This window comes from Dromaius novaehollandiae, chromosome 6 (assembly GCF_036370855.1).
Source record: "Dromaius novaehollandiae isolate bDroNov1 chromosome 6, bDroNov1.hap1, whole genome shotgun sequence".
NCBI classification, from domain to species: domain Eukaryota; kingdom Metazoa; phylum Chordata; class Aves; order Casuariiformes; family Dromaiidae; genus Dromaius; species Dromaius novaehollandiae.
The window spans coordinates 18,351,767-18,378,469 of NC_088103.1; the positions used below are offsets into that span (position 1 = coordinate 18,351,767).

Here is a 26,703-nt window from a genome sequence, read left to right on the forward strand (position 1 = left end):
CATATGTTGAATAAGAGAAGGATCTGCCCCTCTTAATATTAAAGGAAGTATTGGCAGAATTTTAAAATTAAATATATGAACAACTCATCCAAAATATACTAAATATTTTCAAGTAAACTGACCTAAAAAGAGACATTTCACAGTTGTATTTTTTTCCCCAGTATGATTCATTCAGTACAGCTGACTGAACAATTCTGTTAATGTGTTAGCTGAATAACCAATTTGATTGTCCTGACACTTTTGAATGAGGTATGTAATTTTTCACATCATTCACCCAGCTGTACTGGTGAACACAATGTAGCTCTTTGGGTATTCCAGGATAAAAAAATTTACAACACTATTTTTTAATGCTTCTTAATAAACATGCACTGAAGGTTACAAGAACTTAGAATCTATACAAAAACACTATTGAAAAACCTAAATATGATTCTGCACATACCTTTAGTTCCTCCTGAATTTTTTCCTCCACCAATTTGGCTGCTTTCCGATCTTCCATTTCTACTTTCCATTTTTCTGCCACTATTCTGGCTTTTTCTTGAGCCATAGCATCCCGGAATTTTTTTGTAATTTCTGCCTCCTTTTGCCTCCTTCAGAAAAGGATTTGAAAACAAATATAATTGTAGAAATTGATATTCTTTTTTTAAAAGAGAATCAATCTTCAGTCAATACATAAGTACTGATTGCAACCAATAACTTCATGGAAATACACAATGAAAGAATTAAAACGTATTTAACAAGTGAACTACCACAAATCAGGTTTGACAAAACTATCCAGAAAGCAGACTTTTTCAATTTTTGGAAAATGATTAGTAGCACTAATGACTAATTAAAAACCAGAGAAGTACTTCTTGAATGTATTTGAGCCATACCCTTTATTTTTATTTCCCTGCCTGAAAACAGATTTTTCTGTCCATCTGGCAAAGCATGATCAGAAATCTATTGTCTTCCAAATATCAGTGAAAATGCCTGCTAAATTCTAACAGTAGATTGTTTATCAGCCCTGACATAAGAGGAACACAGAACACAGGTTGAAGCATTTAATCCCAGCTTAAATATGTAAACACTAAAAGCAAGCAGCATCCAATAAGAAAAGGATTAACATAGCATAAACTGTGTCTTAAACTGTCACTTTTCAGTGCTGTACTGGAAAAGATAGTGCAGCAGGCAGGTGGCCTACTTCTCAACAACATCAAGCATCAAAACACTTCCAGATTTCTCCCAAAGCTGTAAGAGGCCCTGCTCAAAACACCAGCACAGCAGTTTTTGTAATCAGCCTCTGAACTGCTGGGATAAGAATTAATACAAACAACATGCAAGCAAAAACAATTGCAAAAAGGATTTTATGTAGAAAATCCCCATTGCAGGTATAGATACGTGACAGAACAAGTATTGCTAATTTAGTCAGCTAAAACCCAGATTGCTTCATTTTTATTTATTTACAAACTGGTCAACAGTTTCATAAAACTCCCCGAAAGAACAGTGTTTTTTGTTTTTGTTTTTGTTTTTTGAAAAAGGCTTTCTGATTTTTCATGTGCTGAAAAACGTCCAAAAGAAGTGAAAGCAAATGTTCACAAAATATACTTACCAGTTTACCCACAACTACCTGCCACCTTTCTACAAGGTCATGTCTCCCATTATGCCAAGGGGACCCTCAATTCAGATTCTTAAATCCTCACCATAGTTCTTCTGCCTCCTTCTGTGCTTGTTGCCTGGCTCGCTCTGCTATTAGCTCCTCAGATATCTGTTCATACGGCTTGTCACCTGGGGCTTCTCCCATAACCCAGACCCAGACCTCACCATCCTTCCCATGCAGCCACTGCACACGTTTGCCATTACCTGCAACGAACACCAGTAAAACAAGCCTTAGGTACTTGATCACATTTTCACAGAAGTACAGATGAACTGGCTGGAAATCTGCGGTATTGGAAGCATTATGCCTGTAATTTAAAACTCAGAGTAAAACAGGACTAAGAGCTAGGGGGAAATCTTCACATTTGACCAATCCACTATGCTAGCAGTGGAAAAAAGGTTTGTAGGCTGTAGATCGCACACTCTTCAGAGAGTCATTGACTCACAAGAATACACGAAGGAATTATTAGTTCTGATATGCGTTACCCAGAGTTACAACCCTTTTTCATTGTTGTAAGTGCATTTTCTTGCTTGATTCAGCAATGAGGAGGAAAAAGAGATGGAAAGACAGCAACATTATGGGACCAGCAATGCTTCAGCACACAGAGAATGTAGTGTGTCAAGCGCAGAGAGACTTCATGTGAACCACCACCAAATAACGCAGGAATTTCCTGCTCCCATTCTGTGAAGAAGGGGTTTCAGAAAGCCTATGTATTCAGAGCAAACCATTCACACTGCAGAAACTTTTCTGTCCAAGTAGGCAATTGATATGGATAAAGTTTCCGGTTCAGTTTTCATGAAAGAAACCATAAAAAAAAAAACCCTACAGTTACTGTGTTGACAGAGTGATTTTCAAAACACCAGGAAAGCTTGTGTGCTCTTTACAAAATAGCCTATGTTTGGTGAGCTATGAGCCCTTCATTTCCAAGGCACAACTAAAGGATTCCTGCTGACTACAAAGGGCACTAGATTAGATCCTATGTGAATACATTTAAATAGTCATACTCTACTTAACCTTTCATGTGATTTGTTTTTTTCCTTCCACTTTTATATGTGGAACTCACAGATACTTTTATGCATTTTAGAGAATCATAAGGAGGAATCAGTATGAATACCTCTTATACCTTCATTTTTAATGTTTTATTTTTTGCTTATTTGTTAAAACTGTTCTTCACAAAAAGAGATTCCACCACAAAGACTATTGACAAGACAGATGATGAATTTATTTTATAGAACACACACTTAAAGGCCATAAAGGATCAGCAGGTCATCTAACTCCTTGTATATCACAAACCATTGGATTTTACCCTCTTACCCTAATAATGAGGCCAATAAATTGTGCATGGCTGAAATTTATCTTCCTAAAAGGCATCATGTCTCATTTGAAGACACAGAGATTCCTAGATAGTTTTCTTGGCTGTTCCTCTAAGTGTTAAAAGAAATCTGTTCCTATTTGAACAGCTAGTCTGTGCTTCCAGTCTCTTTATATCTTCCTCTACTACCATCAGCTCAGCTACTCTGATCTTCAACTATCTGTTGTTCTGGAATAGGACGATATCTATTTAACCAGATCAAGTTCCCTGATGTACAATCAATAAGACATTTTTGACATTTCAGACTGAAAAGAGGAAACAACAGAGGGGAACAAAGCGGGGCTGTTGACAGCAGGGATGGCCAGTGCCAACCCACACTCACAAGCGTTGGCAATATGAACTGAAGGCAACAAACATAATCAGATTTCCCAGTGAAAGCTAATATTCTACATCACATTTGAAAATGTGATTTATAAGAATTCCCAGTGCTGACCTAATGGTACTGACTTCAAGGGGAGAAAGTTTAAGCTAATTATGTTTTTCTTTAATAACTCTCAAAAGCATTTATTCTGACTTTCACAGCCTATCAGATTATGGCTTGGGATATATATCTGAATGTATTTTATCGCTCTTTTCTGTAGGTTCTGTGTTCCTGCCTTAGCACAACATTCATGCTGTTTTTCAGATATGGCATCTGAAGACAGTCTGCCAAGAACCGACTGACCACAGTGCTATATGCTGCCAAGGTTTTCACCCTTTGCACTTCATGGTAAAGTCTCTAGAGAGGTATAGGATTATTTCCCAAGAACAACTGTCCCCACATGAGCAATGGCAGGAATCTGCATATCCTGGTCACTCTCTTACTTAATGCTTTAAATAATTCATAATTAAAGGAATAATTGTGAACAATATGTCCCATGTTAATTTATTTGTATCATAATTGGAAGATACCAATTATTTCTATTTTTCTGAGACACCTTCACCACTTCTGCTCAGTTGTGAGCTTACCAGACTGAAAGAGAACGAAACACACCCTTTTCAAGTGAGCACACAACTTTTAACTTTGCGGCCCCCCCCGCCCCATGTCTTCTGTACCAAAGGGATATGAATGTTTCTCAGAAACTCAACTTATCGATTACTACCCAGCCTGTATTTGTGAACTATTTGTGAACAAATAGTTCATTTTTAGATGACATGTATGGAGAAATTGTTCTCTTTTTAAAAAACAATGGCTCTCTCTTCTAAACCTATAGACAGTAGATATATAAAATATTTTGAAAATACCAGTACAGTACATTGTTGGTTCAGCACTAACTACTGTACACTGCAGTATAGTATACTACTATATAAATATCCATAATTCAAGTTGAAAGATAATAGCACTGTCAAACAATCTGGCAATTTGAAGCCTCATCATTAAACATGCAGACTCTCCACATGTCCAATTTTAAACCAATTCAGCCTGAGCACATATGCCTTTATTCATTTTCTTTCTGTAGAACAAGAGAAATGCTTTTCCACATCCAACCACCGTTTCGATTTTACCTCAAGACTACCATGCAAAACTTCTCCTAAACCTACAGCATTAACACTCCCTATAAAGCTAGAGATGTGCATTACTGTACAATTTGATCAAAAACCTGGCTAGTTTCTTAGCAAAGAATAATATCCAAAAATTGATGAGTGGACAGGAAAAGAAATAGCAACTCAGGGAGAAAATCTGACACTGAAAATGAAATTCCTGCCACAAAAACTACTTACAGCCTGCAGAAATCAAGTTCACAGTGGTCAGTGTCAGGTCTTTTAGGCTAACGTTACTGGACTTGCATTTTTAAACTGTAGAACCAATTGCAAGAACTGAGTTGAGGGTACAGAAAAATCGTTTTCTTAATATTTTTCTGTTCATATGCTCATGCCTGCTTTTCAAGCATAAAATAAGTACCTGTGACTGGTGATTATAATAGTTTGTGTTTTAAAATGTCTCTCAGGCCCTACATTTTTCTGCAAAAGCAGATACTTTGTTAAAGCCTTATTTCTAAATGAAACAACTTTGAATTAGAAAAATTTAACTAAATCTCAAAGAAGAGACAGGTCCTGACTACACAAACTCGAAATCTAGCTGAAACAGAGGCAAGGAAACCTCATTTTTCTTTTTCAGAAGCAGGCTTCTGAGCCTATTCATAAAGCCTAATACAGAGTCAGGAAATAAAATTGAATCTTCTGAATTCCAGCCTAGTGTCTTGACCACAAAACTACTTTTATTTTCCTGAAGAGACTGTGGCAAGTTGCAAGTAGTTACTATCAGGAAGTAGTGGACACCAAAATTAGTCTGGATGGACGAGCTGAAATAAATGTGTTCTAGAAACAAACCCCTTTAGCAGGAAAATGTACTGAATAATTTACCACATTTTTTCAATCTCTACAGACCAATAATCTTCAGCTATAGTACTCTACCGGTTATTTATCTAAAACAATTCTGCAGCATCACAAGAAGGCAACACTATTTCTGCCAGATTCAATTCTCTTCACCTGTAGTTCCTCTATGAACAAGTATCCTTCACACAGTTCCTCCAAATCCTACCATATCTATACGGCTTTGAGGTCAGTAAATTGGATACTTCTCCTTGTACCAGACATACAAAATGAAGCATCCAAAATTCACAGCACAAAGTGAAAATTTTTTGGGGCACCTACAGCTTGAAGTAACAGTAACACAAAATTGCACACACAGACACAGACACACACACAATCAAAAATAATAACAATACCAAATCATGTTTTCTACTTATTTGTATTTATACAGGCAATTCTGTAACAGCAATGAAGGTATAAAACAAGGCTCTATAGAGCAATAGTGAAACCAAGGCTCCCACCGGTAAGAATTAATCTCTACCAGCGGTCCTGCCAGTCTCACACACAAACACACCGACCTGGAGTACAACCATTAGTTGTGCTGTAGGGCACCACAGGCTGCTCTTTGCCTTTGAGCTACCCTGATGAAAGCCCTGGTGTAGACAGCATGTCCTCACTGCCACAGCTGACCAGTGCCAGAAAATACGAGCGCCCACCAGCTGCCTTAGAGGAAAGAAAAAGACCATCTGAAGGTGCATCGGAAGGGGGAATCCTGCCTGTATTCAACGCCTAAGCTAAGCCACGCCTCAACTTTAATCACCCTGAATGTCTATACTGTGACTAGGAATGGAAATTATACATGGAATGGAATTATGCAAAAGAAATCCAGGCCTGTCAGTGCCTCTGCTGACCAGGATAGAGGAGAAGAACCACAGTTTTCTTTTTATGAGAGTTTTATCTGGCTTCATTTTCACACATGCTCCTAACTAAAAGCAGTTTAAAAATAACAGCAACAGCAGCAAATGGAATATTGCTGGAGTCAGCTTCCTTCCTCCAGACTCATTCGTCATTGCTTTAACAGCTAGGGCATCCCTGACAATTCCCGTTTGTTATCCATCTCCAGTGTTTGCAAGGGAACTACTCCAAGCACCATTAGAGGCCTGATTTGGTGTCAAGCCTCCCAGCTGTGCTGTTACTCAGCCACAGTCTGCCTGCTTAGTCCAGCCAAAACATCCATGAGTACTGATAACCCCCACTGCCTTTGTAACACAGGGAATATTAGAGGCTATTTCAAGTCCTAATCAAGAAAATTAAAATATGACTGATTTATAGTCTCAGAAACATGGAATGGCATTCAGTCTGCTTATAAACTTTCTCAAAAGAGTCCGCTATTTCCATGAATAATGTCCTTTCTCTGAGGTTTGGGCTTCTCAACACGGTTGTCTCAGTTGGAGGCTACAGATTTCTGCAACAGCAATTGACTCTCCCTCCTCACTAGCTGGAAAGCTCTGTAGTCTTACAAATATCCTTTGACCCTTTCTTTAGAAAATATTCCTTTTCTTTTTTCTCTCTGCACTAGAAGGCTCCTGAAATTTATTCTGCATTTGAAATAGGCTGTATCAGGATTCACTACCATGACAACAAGCTGATCATCCTTTGTCATCCAGAGCTAAACCATAGCTTCTGTGGGACTTTTTTGTTCTTTTGGAGTTTGGATATCTGGTATACTTCGGTCTAAACACAATGCGTCTTGCATGAGATTTTATCTTTGACTTTCCAAACAAATGATTTTTATGTCTTCTTTAAAGTTGAAGCTTAGATTTTGATAGTCTGCAGGACAGAAGAGGTTCCATTCAGAGTTTAATGAGCTGTAGGACATGCACTGGAAGCACACTGATTAGGATGGAAATTAGGATGTTGCAAGCTTTAGGTTGCTCTCAGTTGCTTGGGCTTACCCAGTACAAGTCTGCATATACATTTTATTTAATATCTTTTGTTAAACTATAAACACATACACAATTTCACTTCTTTCTAAGGAGCAAAACCTAGGAAATGTTCCTGTGAACATTTGTGGGACCATTAAAAGGGCAGAATGCACTTTTCATAACATTAAGCTTCCATAACTCCATTAAAATTTATATAGAATAATTAGGTGATGATGATATTCTTGTGGAAAGTAGCATAATCCCACAATAAACTGAAGGTTCACTATAATTAATTCTGTGGTCTGCCCCTGCTAATAGTCAAGAGGACCATGGACCCACCTCTTCCAAGAATACATTCCAAAAAATTAATAACTTCAAACCAATCCTTAAAACAAACAAATCACAACAGGAAAAAAAATTTAAAGATCACAAGCAGTCCCCCAACATTTCAGTCCCCTCAGATTTCTATTTATGCACCATCCAATTTCAACACTGTTGTGCATCTTTGTATTTAAAGGAGCGTTTGCAGAGGGAGAAAGTCAGCTGCATTAATGTATCAGTAAGTGTTACAGGATCTCGGCATTGCTGAGAAAATCAGCCTTCATAGCTCTTCAGCTGCTTCCTGATCATATAATGAACTCAATCTTATGTTTATGAAATTACAGTCTGTTACCATGGAAATAATTATGCTGCAATATACCCTGCAGGATCAAATAAAAGAGTGACTGCAAGAGAAAAAACATTAAGGGATAAAACAGTTATTCAGACAGGACTATGGTAATTAACAAACGTGGCAAAGACAACTGTACATAACACACAAAGGTAAGTATGTTTGCACTATCACATGGTACTTTTTCAAGGTTTGCAGACTGCAAACAAAATAAGAGGGAAAAAAACAGAAACACAAAAATAAAGTAGGATTTATTTGGTCTCCATCTAACATGCCCCAAATACCTCTCATTTCTTTATAATTTTCCCACTTTCAACTGGGAGAGAATATCCAGGATTTATTGTTAAAGACACTAAGTCCTGTACTGAATCCCTGACCTACAGTCTGGAGGTAGTCTCTTGTCTGTCCACTTTAATTTCTCTATCACTAGAAAAGACTGCAGGTATGATCAAAGTGCAAGGCTGTGAATTCATTCATTTCAGTACCATTCGATTCTTTTTTCCTTTATCAAAAAAAACCCAAGAACGTATCACTATGGTTTCTGATTCCCAATTCTAATAGTCTTTCACAGAGGCAAAAAGCTATATATGAGGCTTGGTTTTTTCACACAGAGCTATCACAAAGCATCCAGCTTTTTCCCAGTGTTGGAGAAAGAACAAAAACAAGCCTGCATGGCCACTTTAGGCATAGATGGAAGCTCGAAAAAAAGGATAAGGGTTCTCTGTCACGGAACGATACAGGTAACTATAGATCCCTTCCTGCACCAGACTCCCTACGGCAGGTCTGCGCTTGTTCTTTTATCTGGCACACAGGACCACCAAGGCAGGGAGAACTATACCACTGCAAGGAGATATTCCAGCACCACAGCACAGAAGTGGAAGTTGAAGGTTAATGAACCATCCTCAGTGCCTTGCTAAATCCAATGCTTACTTGAATATGCTGAGTTTTCCCATATCTTCCAAATCCTGCTAGCAAAACCCAGTGCCTCTGTCTTCGAATGTTTTGGTCATTTATGTGAAAAACTGGCAAAATTGACCAAGAAATATTGAATTAGCATGAGCAAATCCCATTCTGTCCTCAGCTGCAGTACCACTGTCTTTCCATATCAAGTACTCATGAACTTGCAAATAATTACAACCTCATATCATTACCAGAGGGTTTCCAGCTAGAGCACTGGCATGCAGGAGAAAGCCTACCTAACACTGCTGTGTTCAGACAGGCTCAGCAACACAACGTAGCAAAGAAATACAGAAAGCCCCTTCATCCGAGGGGCCCCATTAGCCCCGAGCCTCCTCAGGAAGCGGCCGATGCCCAGTGCCGCAGACAACGGGAGCGCTGCAGACTACACACATCAGGGAAACCTCGGGTGAAGCAAGGCCCAGGTAGCCAGCAATATTCCACTCTCACTTTTCTGCAGAACAGAGAAGTCAGCTGCAGGGCAGGGTATGACACTAAAAAACACAGACTTATGGTTAATCCTAGGAAGGCAGAGAAGTCCTCCTGGATTTGTTCCATCTGGTACGTATTTAGGTCATATGGCGGTTGGGGGGCTCTTTCTAGCCCCAGGTTCAGAGAAGTGAAAAGGCGGTTTATAAGCTACTGTTTAAGCATACCTCAGTACACAGCTGCACGAAACACGAACTCTGAGCAGCTGAGGTCTGGCCCCAAGGTATTTATAGTCCTAACAAAACTGCATAGTATCACAAGCTGTTATATAGGTTGTGAATGTTGCACTAAAACTTTCCAATGACTTCAAAACAGTTGGCTCAGTCCCCTCATAAAAATTATTAAAAACTTCCTAATATTCTTTGTTACATTTTCAGATGTATCTGAATTGGAAACAAAAAATGGGTCTCTACAGAATTCAAGACCAAATTCAGACAGAAATTTCTGGAGATACTCAAGTACAGTGTTTCTGTTTTGACCCACCTGCAACAATACAGAGAAAGAGACAGTGAGCAACTGCAAGGGCAGATGTTGCTGCGGGACATAAAACCTTAGGTAAGCGTTATCAGGGAATGGAGAGGCTTTAGCTCAAATAAAAAATATATTTTTGTGTTCAGAAATGTAGATGAGTGAAAGCATCATCACTGCAGGTACACCCACCTACGTTTACACACAAACACTAGCCTTCCTGTGTAACAGTGATGTATCCTCTAACTATTCACTTGTGATAGTTGAGGTATTTGTTAGCCTTCAAGTAGCTTCATCTATTCTCCAAAGATTTTCTAACATGAATGTCATTTAAAGAAATTACTTGCTAGCCATGTTGTGATAAACCTAATTTTCTCCCTGCTACGCTTGTTAAGGACAGTGAATAACTGTGCAACTGTAACAAAGAGTTCCTGTCTGAGCTTCACAAGCTGCAGTGCCCAAAGAATAAATGTCAGGATAAGTAGCAGCAGATCAACATCGTCTTCCCTCCCATAATGCTGTACTTCAGCTACCTAATGCTCAATAGTTTTTGAAATCTCATTTTGGATATTCTGACAGTTCTGGATGCTGTGCAAGAGTCAAAATCCAAACTGGCAGGGTCCATCCTTCACTTAGTTCCAGCTCAGCCATACTGGTTAAAGGGCTCCTGCCTAATCAATTAAATACGTTTCATTGCAAATTGCAAAGCTGCCTGTCAGTCAACTCTGAGCAAATCCCAAAGGGATCTTGAAGTTTGGAGGAGACTTCCCTTAGTGATTCTAGCACAGTAGGAAAAAGCAATCTGAAAGACCTGCCCAGGGAGTCGTTTGTAAATGAACTGGAGACAGAAATCTAACTTCTAAGAATTCTGTTCACTTCAGTACAAGCCGGTAGTCATGATTCAATTAAAGCTAGGAAATTCTTTTTAACCTCGAACAAATTCACTAAAAACTGCAGTTTTGGGAGGACAAAAACAACACTCAAGTACTACCAACATTTTCAGCCAAAAATGTAGGATAGGAACAAATGACAAATGTCAGAGGAGCTTATTCAACAATTTCTAAAGGAAACTTTTCATTCTGAAGAAATGGTGTTGATATATTGTTTCCTTTTAGACACTGATTTGTGTTTTTTAAGAAGGGAAGGAAATTAAAATTGTTGAATAATCTGGACACACTTCATTTGCCCCAAACTGAAATAATTTTTATTTATTTATTTATTTATTTTTTAGCACCGAGTGATGCTAAACCTGACACAAATTTCAATTTTGACCTTTCCTCAAAACACAAACCCAACAGTCCAAATGTAAAAGCAAGCCCAATTTAGCAACTACTGAAGAAGGTTAATATGATTTTTTTTAAATGAAAAATAAAACTAACTACATAGACTGTTACACCATTTGGCTGGCTAAACATTCTCACCCACTTAGATCTTTATATTTCATGTTTTGGGCTTGTTTTTGTTTTCTAAAAAGCAAATGTCATTGTATTTAATAGGACATTCACAGACAATCTGCGCTCAGTGGCACTTCTATAAAATCACTGTAGATTTGAGGGTTTTGTAAGTTAGTTTCTAAACAATTACAAAAGTATCATAAAAAGACATTCCCTAAACCTGCTGATGGTTTTTAAACCCAAAACAAGGCCACTCCTATCTGACCTGTGAATGCCACTCTCCCCTGCAACTCGGCACTCGTGGTTTCTATAAGACAACACATCTAAACCTTGGACGTAGCAAGTTAGTCATTTGATGTAGCTTGCTTTGTTCAAATCAGGCGGCTTCCCAAGCTAGAGATGACATGGAAGTACTTCAGCCTGGCGAGACGCACACAGGGACCCCGGGGGGGCAGTCCGATGGTCTGCAGCAGCTGAGGCCTCTCCAGCTCAGAGCGCTTCTCCACCCACGCGGACTCTGCTCTGAGGGACAGTGCCGCAAAGCCTTTCCAGTACACGTAACTGCTCTTTGCCTCAGCATCTTGCTTTCACTGATTGACCTCAACTGATGTTCTGAACGATGTGGGCATTGGTTTCATGAAAAACTCTCAAAAGAACTTCTGTGATTTTGGAGCCTTCATCCTGGAGTCACTGCAGGAAACCACAGCTGGACTCCTGCTCCCTGCAGCACTGAGAATCTGCCCCTTCTCTTTTGCCACTGGGTTGGCACAAGCAATACCAGGTGCGCTCTCGAACTGATGGAGAGTTGCGCCAGTATCATTTTGGGGTATATGACTCCAAAATGTGCCCAAGCACTCTTTGAGGCATTTTTAATTGGAGGAATGCCCATTATCACCAATCCCTTTGGTTCTACGGCATCTCCCCCTCTCATCCCAAAGTTGTGGGGTAAAGATTGAAAAATGGGATTAAGTAGCTATTCAAAATATGAGGAAAATGGAAGGATGTGAAAGATAGGTCTATAGCACTAATTGAGATTAAATTACTAAAAAAATCAGTTTACATGTATGTTAATCACCGACACCATACACACTTTCCTGTAAACTTGAAAAATTATATACTAAGCCAGCAGGTATCTCTGCTTGGTTAATCCTGACTCTCAGCACAGCATTAGGACTAGGTATTAAGGCCTCACTTCTATTTTCTCCTATATGTCAGGCTACAAAGCACCAGACCTTTAATTCTCTGCTTTGAAGCACTTCTATAAAGTCAGTGCAATTCTTGACTTCAACAAAATAATACCAACATAAAACCTGTGTCACAAAGTAGAAAACCAAAACCAACATGCTGCAGATGAAACTGCCCCAAATCCTCAGTATCAAAGGAATAAAGAACATATAATTGTGATTATTACAGATTTCCTGATAGCCAATAATTTTGGACAGGAGGAAAAATACACCATGTTCTATGCTTTGCAGCAGTGTGAGAATGGTTAGAAACTTGCTTTAGACACCAATGGAAAATACAGACTGTAAACAATTCCAACCAAGTTCTAAAAAAAATTGATGGAAATTCCTTTTAGGAATAAAATCATATTTTAAAATAAGGAAAAACTGTTACAATCATCTACTCTGACCCTTTGAATCATATAGACTACAGAATTTTGCACATTTTCCTGAATTATACCCATCATTTCTGGTTGACTTACTTTTTTTTTTTTTTTTTTTTTTTTTTTTTTTAACATGGAACTAGCTCCAAGGTGAAACCATTTACTGTTATATTACAGAAGTACATAACAGAAATCAGTCACATGTATCTATACAGTTAATGACTAGCATGCCTAAAAGATGGAAGTTATCTTTTGTAACAATGGCCCATGTCAAACCATGGAAGTCAAAATATATTTTCAGTGAAATCAAATGCCTAACTCTCAAATTTAATTAGAATAGTTCTTTCTAAGAAAAAAATTCTTTAAGATCCATTCTTTAATACAGTTCTGAAGAAAGTGGAAAGTTTTTAACAGTGGGCAAAAGTCAACCCTAAAGGGTACCTTAAATTGGCAATTTAAGAAGGGAAAATGTAAAATGGAAATGGGCCATTGTATATTTTTACTCCCTGTGTACGTAGGAGTACTTACGACAGCAGAAATATAATCTATAGGTTATCCTGCTGCTCTTCTCTTTTTCTTATTTTTTATGAATCAGAAAATTAATTACACAGGAAATGGTCTTCAGTATTGGGAAGCTGAATAGGTTTAATGTATAATTTATATATGGAAATTTAGATGTCAACATTGTGACAAATTGTCATATAAATGTTTTTGCAGTTAGATTTTTCTGCATCTGTCTTCCTCAAAGAATGAGCATAATATAGATCTAAGCACTGCAATGTTGTTTTGGTATGTGGATCTGAACTGTATTTTTAATTTTTTTCTCAGCTACAAATCAAAATGAACAAGGTTTTTGTGTTGCATGAGAGAAGCAATATTGACGCCATCCTTCTTAAGAGAGAGCCATTCACATTAAAAACACTACCATGAAGAAAACAGAAATTAAACAGAATCAGGTTTTCTACTTCTGCATTGCCATCTGTGAGGGGAGAGTTTCAGCTCCTATTAATGCTAACTTGACTGTTCACAAAGGCTCTTGCTTCAAATCAGTCTTGAAGACTGGTTTTGCTTTGAAAGACATGTTTGTTTAATCATAGTCCTTGAACTGTTAATTACCTAATAGGATATACTTTGCACTTTGTAAGGATCACAGGCTCTAAACTTTTGAAGAAGTCTGGCAGTCCTCAGTTGAATCCAGTAGTCCATCTTTACTGAGGTGCTCCAAGTAAACCCTTTTACTGTGATTGTGCCTTAATATGAGCAACACTTTATATACTGACTTCAGAATCACACAGCTGCTAGGGCACTCTCTCAAAATCAGTTATCCAAAGTTATTAGTTGGTTTTAATTTTCAGGCTTGAGTGGATTTAAAGATAGGATAAGATCTTTGGTACTTCACAGGAAAAGGACTGTTTGACATCCCTCTGCAGCATTTCTGTGTTGAGTGAGGCATCATTGCAACTATACAGCCATGATAAAACTGTTTCCTATCCTGCATCAGCCTAACAACTTCAGCCCACAAAAGCCACTTACTAAGAGGTGAGAGTAAGCAAGGAAATAAATATTTCTGTTTAGTCAAACCCACTAGGACCCAAGACTAGATGCTTGGTAATGATATTTGGAGAAGTTCTTTGATGCTTTCTTACATGATTTTGCTTATTTGCTTTTTAAGCCCACACAAACATTGAGCGCCCATAACATCCTGTGGAAGCAGTTCCATAATTACATTTATTACGTATTGCCTGAAAAAACAGCTCTTTGTTTTTATGTGCTTGCCCTGCTCTTATCCTACGCCCTAGACATCCTCTTTTGGAGCATATATACTACAACAGTTGGACATTTAGTCTCACATTGTACGGCTGTTCTTATGCATATCTTACAATTAGCCCTTCACAACAAACCCAATTTCGTGATCACATAGAGAGGCAGTGACAGAATCAGGAAATGAACCCAGGCGTCTTGAAATTCATCTCCTGCTCCAGCCATTTGGAAACGTTTAGGATGAATTTAAGGAAGGCAAGGCTGTTTTTTGCCTGAGGTGCATGAGTGGAGATGGCAGGTGAAGAGTAAAGCCTTAGGGGTGGAGGGGAGAACTGGACTTTGTGCATCTGCTGCCACTGAGAGAATAAGCAACTCCTGCCTGAAAGAGTCCCTTTAAAAACCTGTTCTTATTCCCACATTAAATACTCCCCCAGAGAAACAACCAGCCTTGTTCTGGATAGAAAAGGAGCAGGAACATAATGTTCTTGCTATCTCAAACTCTTTTGCCTGTGGGGAGAGCTGGCACCCTTCCCTCTTCCAGATGCATGCTGCAATACAGCCAGTTGCATGCCCATCTCCCCCAGCTCCCGCGTTAAGTATAGAAGGAGATCACAAAGCTTACTTTGTTTGTGCCTTGCTGTCTTTCTCAGCACAGTCTCCTCCATTCGTGCTTTCTCTTCCCTCTCCTCCCAGCGCCTCAGCTGCTCTTCTCTCATTTTGTAAAACAAGATCTGCTTTTGCTCTTCATTCAGCTCTGCCAGGAGCTCTGGGTCAATGTACATATCACGCAAAATTTGCTGCAGCATGGTGACTCCAGAAAAGAGATAAACCCACTCCCTACTATGCTTACTACAGTGACAAAATTCCAGGTACCGCACTCTGCAAAGCAGCCTGCAAAGGAGCTCTCCCACACCTGCCTGCCCAGTAGAGGTTTGGTTCTTCTTGCTCTGTCTCTCTTCTCATGAGCATTGTCTGCTCCTCTTCTCTTACAGTGACAGAGTTCTCTGCTTATCTCATCCACCAAAGGCAGCAACAGGTGTCAAGTGAAAGGAGGGGGGAGGAAAGGGGAAGGATAAGGAAAAAAATGAAAAGGCCAGGAGAAAATGATACGTCACTTCACTCTTCCTGACTGCAAACAGGTAAAAATAGGGGATTCTTGAGACAACCCATCATCTTTGCTCCCCTGAGTAGAAGAAAATTCAGTGCAAAGAAAGTCTCAGACTTCCAGCTGAAATGGTTCCCCTTCAGTGCTAATGCACTCCCAAGGGTATTAGTATTGTCCTGCGGTTTGAAGTGATGTCATGGTTAAAAGTATCATCTATACCAACAATATCTATGTCACTTTGGGAACTGATCTCTTCTGATAAGAGAGGAGAAAGTAGTTTGCAGTGAAAGAGGGAGAAAGTAATTTCTCAAACTAATCTGTTAACTAGTTTCAACAGGGTTGGTCATATCAGAGGTCATACTTACTTGGTACTTACAAATATGGTCATTCAGCAAACTGATTAAAATGCCTTTAAAATTAAAAGCAGATGCAACAAAAACCATGAGAATCTCATTATCACTTTATAAATAGTAAATTAATATTAATTAAACAAGAGTTTGTTCTCAGCAGTTCATGTGGACAGTCATGCTGTTAATTCATCTTCCACTTTGTGACTGGAGAAAGATACAGTGTTGCTCTTCAAGCAAATTGTGACCTTTCACTGTTTAATAGAGTTTTACTGAACTCAGTAAAATAGCATTATTTCACCACCAGAGCCAACAGCCACTTAATTATGTGGAAAAAAAATGCTGGATTCCAGAGCCAGCTTTCTCTCGGCATGTGCCCAGCTTCTCAAAGCAGCAGTGTCACTTTGTGGGAAGGGGGCCATCTTCTGAGGAGAATAGAGATGTGGCCACTCTGAGCTTTAAGAAAACATACAATACACTTGCAAGCTAAGCTGTATCCCACTGTGTGATGTTTACACAACTTACCTCTTCTACACTCATTTCTGGCACTGGAAGGTGGCATTGACTGTATATGGAGAAAACACACAGTGTGGTTAGAGGCATCAGAGTGCCACTTCCAGGCCCTTCAAAGCAAGACTACAGGAGAGCAGTGGAGCAGAATGGAAGGGTGGAGTCATCCTCTTTCCCCTCCTTTGTAGCTAATAATTTTCAGGAACAGGAAAAAGAGATCTCACCTGTGATATCTGCAGTAGCGCAAGATTTTCTATCAGAGAATGGGAACACAGATGGTCCATCCATCATTCACCTATATCATTTTTCACATAAGGTATTGCAATTTACTGCTAATACACTCATCCTCATCCTTCACCAGCAGCAGTACCTTACCAAGGCGCATATGACAGGCGAGATGCCTGTTTACTTAACAGACCAGTATTGCATTACTAGTACAATATTGTTTCTTCCTGCTGCATGCCCACATTGAGACCAGAAATGAAAAGTTCTAAATCTGAATGAAAAGTTGTACCCATAACTATCCTTTAAATGACATTATTTAGGGCAATGGTATATAATCTAAAACAATACATTTTTACTGCAGAGAGAGATAAATCGGGGTAGTTAACATGCAGCTGCCTCCCCAGACCTCACCCCAGCTCCTGAGCACAGGCACACACAAATCTGGGACCCCTCTCCTAGGACTCTGTGTGCTCTTCTTCCTCTAGAAAAAGGATGGAAGGAGAAGAGGGCGCAAACACACAAACATACAAATCTGAACACTTGACCTAATAACCACATTCAGCCAGGAGGTAACAGGTTTCTTCCACCACTAGCTAATGTAGTCAATTCCCCAGCTCAGGTGGTGGCAGCCTATGCCACAAGTGGAGTATCAGTCTGCTATGTATGATTGAACGATATGAATGTTAAAGTAAGAAAAAAAAAATCCTTATCCCCTAGCTCCCCACCCCCCAAATCTAAAAGGTTACAGGCTTTGTGAAAAGGAGTTGACATCAATTCTAAAGTCAGACAAAAAACTGAAAGTAGGAAATGCCAGATATATATTATGCATATCAGCTCCATACAGACTATCTGCACGCTTGTTACAACACCATCCTATAACTGCATGATAGGACTTTTCTATAGAATAAACCTGCTTTATGGGCACGTATCTGTCTTAAATTCTTCTATGACTTCCATGATCCTCATATTGAAAAACATATCCTATTAATGCATCTCTTCCAATAATATCATTTTGAAATAAATGAAATATTATCATCTCCATTCCCTGTCCCTACAGGAAAACTGACCCAAATTAAGTGAACCAACCAAGAACACAGAAGCACAGAGCAAAGCAGGATTATGAGTTCAACTTTGCCAACACTCTGCCCTAAACTGTCTATTCTTGTTTTATGTAAACCCACACATTCATTTAAAAGGAACTTGATTGCTTTTTGCATTTCCTATCACCTTAATTTAAACAGAAAATACCTCTGACCTAAACTAAAATTCAAGAGAAGTCTCTATCACCTGGAAGCATGAATCTAAAAATTCTACTCAAATGATGGCTACAGCCCCTTTCTGTTCAGCCAGCACAGAGTTTCAGATCCCATCATACTTGGGCTTTACAGAGTTAGGTTCACATGCATGCTCTGCAGTTCGGGGTCTCTTTTATGTAGAGGTTTTGTCTCCTAAAACAAAATACTTTAATCCCCCCCCCCCCCTTCCCCACACACACTTTTTTTTTTTTTTTTTTTTTTTTTTTTTTAAAGAAAGTGTGGCAAGGAATCACCTAGGGGAAGGAAGACTTTACTAGTCTTCCTTTCTTCTATTTTACTTGGTCAGGTATAGAAAGGGGAGAGCCTGGGGGATTTGGCCTTTGCTTCTCTGCTTTTATTCAATTATATTAGAACTGTGGCTTCACATTTTGGCACTAATTGAAAAAGACTCGCCTTTGCAAAGGCTTCAGGGCAAGCAGTTTTGCTGTTCTACCCATTTGTCATCTTTCTTACTTTATTTGACTTCACAGAACAGAAATCAAATCCTGATCATAAGCTATCACAGTGCAAAGAACAAACCCTTCATCAAGGATTATGTGCATTTAAGCATGACAAGAGGCAAGAACCATTTCTGAGCTGCATTTAGCTGCAGAAGTAGCTCAGGAAGGAGACCCTAAATATATGACAGCACATAAACAATTTTTCAGGCAACTACTGGTAATGTTTGGTGAACAATCACACAACAAAAATAGCAGGAAGAAGGAGATGAAATGAATATTTTATGAATAACCCATGGCTAGAAGATTATTCACCCAATATATTTGAAAAAGGTAACCAAGAGATAAAGCAGAATTTGTGAAAAAATCATTTGTTAAAGAACATTGGATTGATACCATCTCATCACAGGAATGATTTTGATCAATTTTTTTCTGTTGTAGCCTTCCTGCTTCGGATTGTAACAAAAAATATTAACCAGAAAATAAAAAGGTGGGGAGTAGCAAAGGAGAAATAAAAAAGATAAAGAAATAATCTTTCTGGTATATGCCAAAATCCAACAGAATTAGAAGGACGCATCATAAAACTTCCCATGGGTTTCTTGTCCAGGATCAAGATATTCTGCCACAGAACAATGGGACTTTGAACTCCCACATGGGAAGCAGCTGTTACCAACTTTCATCTTTTCCTTTCCCCACTAGCTAAGTTTGCTCTAAGCCTATGTTTCTTCACAGTGTGGAAAAAATCAAAGAGGACCAATGGGAAGAACGAAGTGTTTTCATCAGTCCTTTCCTTTCCCTTGCTAAGCAACATTTGATTCGATAACAATTTGGGAATGGAATAAAAGCAAGGAGCAGAAAGTTACCTAGCTGCTGTCCCAAACCTATAGGAAACCCTCAATCATGTTAGCCCCAGAAAGGGGCTGTAGCCATCATTTGAGTAGAATTTTTAGATTCATGCTTCCAGGTGATAGAGACTTCTCTTGAATTTTAGTTTAGGTCAGAGGTATTTTCTGTTTAAATTAAGGTGATAGGAAACGCAAAAAATCAACGAAGGCGGACGGTATTCACAGAAGTACGAACTTTGACTATTTTGGGCCAGTGAAATATTTGGGTAACTAGGACTAGCCTGTTGGCTTCACAAGGAGCTGACAACACCCAAGAGGTCTATGCTGAGCAGCCTGCAGGATTGGAAAGAACATGACAGCAGCTCCACCTTCCCCATACCCAGGGTAACTAAGATGGAAGGGCAATAGATAGCAATGGATCATTCATTGTCCTTCTCCTAAACAACTCAAAATACTTCCCCGAAAGACTGGGAAGACAAAGAGGAGCGATAGATAAGGTAAGATGTTAAGGAGCGATAGATATTAATAGCACTTACTGTACACCAATCCTACCTTGTGACAGAGATATCCACTTCTAAAACCTTGACCCATGTCAGATGATTCAGTTCAGCTGAAGCGTAGCCAGCAACCCCCATTCCAGTATCTCAAACTTCGGATCCATCTGACAAATCCTTCAGAATTACACTTCCCCTCTTTGAAAAAATACTCTGAAAAATTATTAGAAAACAATCAAATGACCTCACTCATATTGGCAGAATGATCCAGACTGTACACTGCAAGGAATGAAAAACCTGACTGCAGAAAACAGTCGTCTGCCCCCTTGTAATAACTATCATGGGTGGAGGGACTGCAGGAAAATTCTCCCTCTGGTTCTTTTTGCCACACCAGTTTATTTCCAAGCCTCTCCACTTCTTTTCCTGCCCTCTGTGATGAAGCTTCTTGAGAAGCCAATTTTCTCAGTTGGCACATCAAATGTAAAAGCCTTCCTGACTAGCTGTGACCCTTTATCCAGCATGAAGGAATAATTGTGTAAAAACATTCACTTTCCACACTGCATTTGTCTCCCTGTGGGAGGCATCATTTTAGATGATAATGCCCTCCTCACGTTTGACCTTCAGTGATCTTTAGAAGTAGACTGTTTTCACACCTATACTCGAACACACATAAGAGTGTGAAGATGACTAGCAAGACAGGCATCTATACAGCCTTGCTTCCTGTTCACCCTCTCTACTGAGAGAAAGCTAGACCCCTGAATCCTCTATGAAGGAGGATCTCTATAATGACTTAAGGTAACAATGAACAGATTTTGATATAAAAGATACGTCTGACAGCCAAATATTCAAACAAACTCCTTTAACTCACCATAGTTAAAGTCAAAAAAGGAGGAGAGGTTACAGATTTTCTTACATAACTAAGAACTGAATTTCTAATTGAAACCTATCCTGTCAGAAGAAGAGAAAGAATCTATTAGAATATGAATTTTTTCCTCATTGAAAACATGGTTCTGTTATGGAGACAAAATGGCTGCTCTTCTCTTGGCTATGTCAGTGATGCTGTTGTCTGTATGAAGTGTTCCCAGTGGCATCTTAGGCAAAACCACGACTGGATTGTTAACCTCTCCAACTGGACTCATTCTCATCACAGTTCACCTTTTCTTAAATACTCCAAATGAATAAACAGTCTGAATTATCATGAAGAAACTGTCTCACTCTCTTGGTTTCTGAGAAAGTTTGGAAAACCCATGAGATCCAAAAGTCAGAAAGCAAACTTTCTTTTGCAGAATAAAATTCTCTCTTCCCTTCCTTTCTCAGACCTGACTAAGATAGGAACAAATTAACATTTGAAGTAAGAGCACCCACTTCCCGACTGGGGACATTCTTTGTCTTTCCAGTGTTTCAGGGAAGTATTCTGAGTTGTTTAGGAGAAGGACAACGAATGATCCATTGCTATCTATTGCCCTTCCATCTTAGTTACCCTGGTTCACCAGTTCAAACTGAGCTAAAGTCGTTACTGCAAGACATTGCATCTCAAGAGCCTATGCACAAAATAAAAGACTACTGTTAGTGCAGTTTTTGGTTGGCAGTTGTCACCTCACAACAACTGCCACACAACTTGCTGCTCTCATTAGTAGTCACCTCAGCAAGGATCTCAAAGCTGTTTAAAATTTAAGACTGGAGTTTCCTTTAATCTTTAACAGGGTCTTCTGGGACTAGACACAGTCTGTCCCAGCCTCCACTGTGCCAACCTTCTGGCTAAGCAGTCCTTAGCACTGTCACTAGAATTGATCTATTGGGGAAAGTGAAGGGAAAAGGGAACAGAAGGGAAGGAAAAACAAGGGAAACCATTTTAGTTCAATATTTAAGACAAGGGGAAAGTGGTTAATTGGCCAAGGTTTGCTCATTTCCTCACCTACTTTCTTTCAAGCATGCGCATCCTCCCCTCCCCAAGCTGAACAGCTCACTGGCAGTGCTGAACCAGCAGAACTGCATTTCCCTTCAGATTTTACGACACAGCCATATAACCTACTTTGCCTGTGTCATTTACATAAAAATATTCTGCTACAACCTACATAACAGGGTGGGGGGAGGTGGGGAGAATATACCTCTCTCCCTAAAGAGGAGGATGAAATTAAGAGAGAAATAATAAACAGAAAACATGGAAATCTTGTATCTCTTCCAGACTATGAACTCTATAGCCTCAGTCATTTTCTGCGTGTCTTTTTTTTAATTTTCTGTCTTTTTTCCAGAAGGGAGGGGTGTATACAGTATCTGTAATTTTTCAAGTCCTGCTGTGTCAGCAACAAAACGAGAACAGTGGAATCTGCAACTGAATGGTGCAGCAGGGAGCTGACAATGTTCAAGGCCTTCTAAACATACACAACAAATACACAGATCTGTCATGAGAAAAGCAAATATTTTACAGCACTCACCACAACAAACCAGTCTTGTGTCTGATCTGTGCGTTGCTGTCAATTAGAAAAATAGAAAAACACAACTGAGAACCTTCCCCTCCCCACCTCCTCTCTCACAGATAGGGCATAAAAAAACCTGCCCATTTTTCCTCCAGTTCCATAGTTAAGTCTGTGGCTCCCCCTAAGGGCTAAAATGAGCTCGGACTCAAGACAAGCTCAAAATGCTGGCTAAAAGTAGACAGCACAACCTGCAGAGCGATCGAAATGATAGGCAGATCATTCCCCGGAAGCTGCAATTCCATTACAAAGCATCAAATAGAGCAGGGATGTGGATATGATTTTCCAAGACTTCCTTTTCTGTATGGGGGTAGTATCAGTAATCAGACTGAAATGCTTTGGAGCATGGACTGCCTTTGCCTGTTTGTCTTCTTGTCTGTACTAGTTCAGGACTGATGTTTCTAGGCATTGCCATAATCCAATAAGTTAAGAAAATTCGAGTTCTATATGGCAAAATAGGAATGAAATAGAGATTAAAAATTCTTAAGTTAAAGAAATGAAATACAGCAGAAGAGCTACAAACTAATTAATGAGAAAAGATGTCTTATCATGCTGTCAGCTGTATAGCTGTAAGTGAAGTGATGCCAAGCTGGGATTTAAATGGTGAAATGCTGGTTTACACTGACAAGAATCTCATCAGATAGCTGGGGGGTTTTTTCAAAATTCAAGTCTCCCCTACTCCGCATTCCCCTCCCTCCCTTCCCTCCTCCCCCCCCCCAAAAAAAAAAAAAAAAAAAAATTAGGCAAGCCCAAAGATAGGTAGTGCTGACAATAGGGAAAGACAAGGGATGGAACTAATCTAAAGAAAGTTGTATTTAAAGTTAAAGACTACAAACTATAGAGTGAGTGGTCATTATTCTGCTAGCCTAAGGTTAATTCTGTACTCTGTCACACTACTTGCCCTTCGGAAGAAGTCACATCGGTGATTATTTTTGCCTAGCAGAGTGGCAATTCCACCTAGCAAGATTCCGTCTATTCCTTTGTGTTTTGTGCTACAGCTGTTGTACACATGATTACACTAGAGCCTGTAGATGTCTTCATGGTTCAGCACAATTTATCAAAGATTTGAGAAGCTGTGTAGAAAGGGCAACACTCCAATTTTTCTCCCAAATGGTAGCGGATATTTGAAATTCTGACCTACATTACAAAGGTCTGAGGTTAAAACAAGTTTGTTAACTTTGAGTCTAGTTCACAGACTTGTTTTAATTTCAATCTCTGTAGCATGGATGCAACCCAAACCAGAACATTACATACCTAATACTTACTGCTATTAAAACACTCACTCACAATAGCAAGATGCATCAAAGAGCTGGCAAGTCACATTCTTCATATGCAGAATGAAACAGCCACCATAAAAATTAATTCAGGGTGAAGCTAGTTAAGTAAACCAAACAGAAAAAAGTAAAGACTCCTTGAGCAAGTTACCTTGCAAAAACATGGTACACAGGCCTGCAAGTAGCAATCAGCTTTCCAGAATATTAGCATTGCAAAAGTATACCTCATGGAGAAGGGCAAAAAAAGGAAGGAAAGATTCGCACCGCAGTTAAATGGAACAGAGCTCTCAGAGATCCACAGTCCTCTCACTTGGATTGTGCTGTCTAATTCAATTGCATCTTTAGAGTTATATCTCATTTACAAAGCAGTAATGAAGCTCTTCAGGTCAGACCCTCAGCTAAGAATGGGGTGTACTTGGTTGGCAGAGAGCAGGCTCTATTTAGGAAGCAATTATAGCTCCCGAAGTGTCTGCAGGGATCTGTTCTAGCCTTAACATAGATTAAAAGGCCCACTGGTGACAGTCACCAAGGAACTTCTTAGTTCAAAAAGATATGCAGAATATACTCCTTTGCTCTCCTATTTACACTTCCTTGCTCCTGTCAGATCCTGATGTTATGCCTCACTGTACTAAACGCAGCATGTGCTTACACAGCACGCTGCAGTTCAGCTTCGTGCTACTTAAGTATAAAATACATCAGTCCATCTGTTTCTCAGCAGAAGTCTCTGTAGCTGACGGAGGCCATCCATGGCTCTTCAAGCAGTAGTTTGCCTTTCAATTCCTGATCAATAGGCTTTTTCTTAAGGCTCTATATATCTTTTTTATTTATTGATTTACTTATCCATCCTCTCTACCCAAATATAATGACCTTTATATGGTCTTTATAATAACCTGTTAACCTAGGATGTACTGTAAGTACATATAGCAACATTAGAACTTAAGATTATCAAACTCCTAGCATAGCCTGCTCTTCTCTCCCCTTCCCCTCAGCATATACTTTTTCCAAGACCCAGCTGTCTGCATAAAGTTACCTAATACATATCTACTAGCAGGAATTCAATATTCTGCTTTACATTAATTATTCGGTTTGTGTATCTGCAAAGCCCAAGAGTCCTTTGGATTCCATGACCTAATTGCTACAGGAAGTAATTCCAGAGTTTGGTATATTTTCAATGAAATTCATTACAATAAGCTACCCAAGAGAGATCACACTCTAAATTATGCGAGTTTCTTTCCTCAGATATATATTAACTCACGAAGATGCTCAGTAGGTTCACCTTCTTCCATCTTACTGTAAATGCATCAAAATGTATCATGTGAGAGCTAATTTTCTTTAATATACTCCCTGGTACAATTTAGCTGCATTATGCATACTGCAGCAGTCATATCATATCAACTTCACATCATATTAGACACTGCATTATAGCAGCTAAATTGATTACTGGTGTAATTGAAGGCCAGTGATAGGAAAATTGTTAATCATTTAAATGACTCATCAGCTTTATGTACAAAATTTCTTGCTTTAGTGGCATCATGCAAGTGATTTTCTATCAGGGTACAGCATTTTGCCCATTTAAGCCACTTCTTATTTTTGTCATCTTGGTGGGCAATAAAATCCTACAGATTTACAAAAGGCAGAGCCTATTCTGCATGCACGCTATGCAGGACTTTTTTTGATGATAATACTTTTTTTTTTTTTTTAATTTATTTACAGGATTGGATCAGCAATCTGGCTAGACAAAGCTAGTTGCCATTTTGAATTGCAACAACAGACTTTGGATGATTTCTGGCTTTTTATATTTCACCATAAAAAGCCATAAAAATTTTTTCTTGTTGTTAAGAGTCAGGCAGATGAATCTGCAGACATTTTGGCATCATTTTGTTCTTTGAAATCCTTTGTAATTTTCAGCCTTATTTGCTGCCCGCTCCCTAAGGTGGCAAAACTTATGCCACAAAAGACTCCTGACTTTCTGCTGCAGGTCATATTCAGCACTTTCCATGTCTTGACATTGAGGTGCTGTTCAAAATGTCTAAAGATTAGTATCTGAAATATTCTGAACCACCTTTACTTCATAGCCTTTTTGAAACCTTCTCTGTTCCTGTCAGAGACTGTGAGACAAAGAACAGCCCAGGACATTGTCTAGACTGACTTGGTTTTTTGACTCTAATCCTCACAGTTCCAACCCACAAGACCTGGATTAAGCCTGCTGCCTCATCTTCACAACACAAGCCTTAGCAGCTTTGGCATTCACAGCTGTCTTCCATTCACATGACAAAATATACTCTTCAGAGCTATTTATGAAACTATGAGAGATCCAGGTCTCACAATATGAATGCCCCACTCCCTTATGATGGACATGTGAAGTAAGAAGAGATCTGTTTCTCCTCATCCTCTCTTTTCTCACCATATCCTCAATAATAACGGTCACCACCTCTTCTTCTCCAACAAGTTCCACCCAATGCTGTTCATGCTCTTATTTTTTTATTTTCGTCTAAGCTTCTGCATCAAAGTTTCTACTGCTGCTTCCTGTGCTAAGCCCCTGCACAGTTACATCTTAGAAACACAAGCTACTGCTCCACCCACCTGGCACATCTACCTGCTGAGAAAGAGGACCAGCTCAATTAAATTCTTCCCCACCTCTCCCACTGCAACAGAGGACTGTACTATCACTGCAGCACCCCACATTTCCTCCCTCCCAACTGCAAGACAAGCCTGCTCCATATTCCACACGACCCAAATATGCACAGGTAAAACACTGTATTACCTAGCCACAAAACGGCTAAACTACTCACATCACTGAGAAATTCCTTCCTACAGAGACCCTTCCTCCGCAAAAATCTCACTGTAGTATACCAGGTAGTTCCTGCCAACAGATGCCTCCTGTATTTTGGCCAAATTTTCCAGCCATTCTTGAGTATCAATGAATTCAAGCAGGAATTCACCTACATGCCCTCAAGGGAATATTCTGGGACTCCCCAAAATAAGATTATCTTCAGTTGTCAAACAAGATTATTTTCACATGCTCATTTTAGATATCTATCAGTACCTCTTCATCTTACTGTTGGGCAGCAACTCTGCCATCCACATGGGAGACAGTGTACTAGCACTGTTT

The 26,703-nt window shown here is 39.3% G+C and overlaps 1 protein-coding gene across 3 annotated transcripts in view; it reads right to left on the reverse strand.

Annotated features, from left to right (window-relative positions):
• SH2D4B (SH2 domain containing 4B) overlaps positions 1 to 26,703 on the reverse strand; it is a 123,819-nt gene that overhangs the window by 64,597 nt on the left and 32,519 nt on the right. The window contains exons 1-3 of one of the 3 annotated variants that reach the window (XM_064513779.1): positions 19,902 to 20,051; positions 1,677 to 1,836; positions 440 to 587 (exon numbers count right to left, since the gene is read on the reverse strand). In XM_064513779.1, the coding sequence (XP_064369849.1) occupies positions 440 to 587; positions 1,677 to 1,777 (249 nt within the window). In that variant the 5' untranslated portion in view covers positions 1,778 to 1,836; positions 19,902 to 20,051. Of the gene's footprint in view, positions 1 to 439; positions 588 to 1,676; positions 1,837 to 15,186; positions 15,663 to 19,901; positions 20,052 to 26,703 lie in introns of those variants that run through there. The other 2 variants (XM_026116877.2, XM_064513778.1) reach the window with 2 other exon arrangements.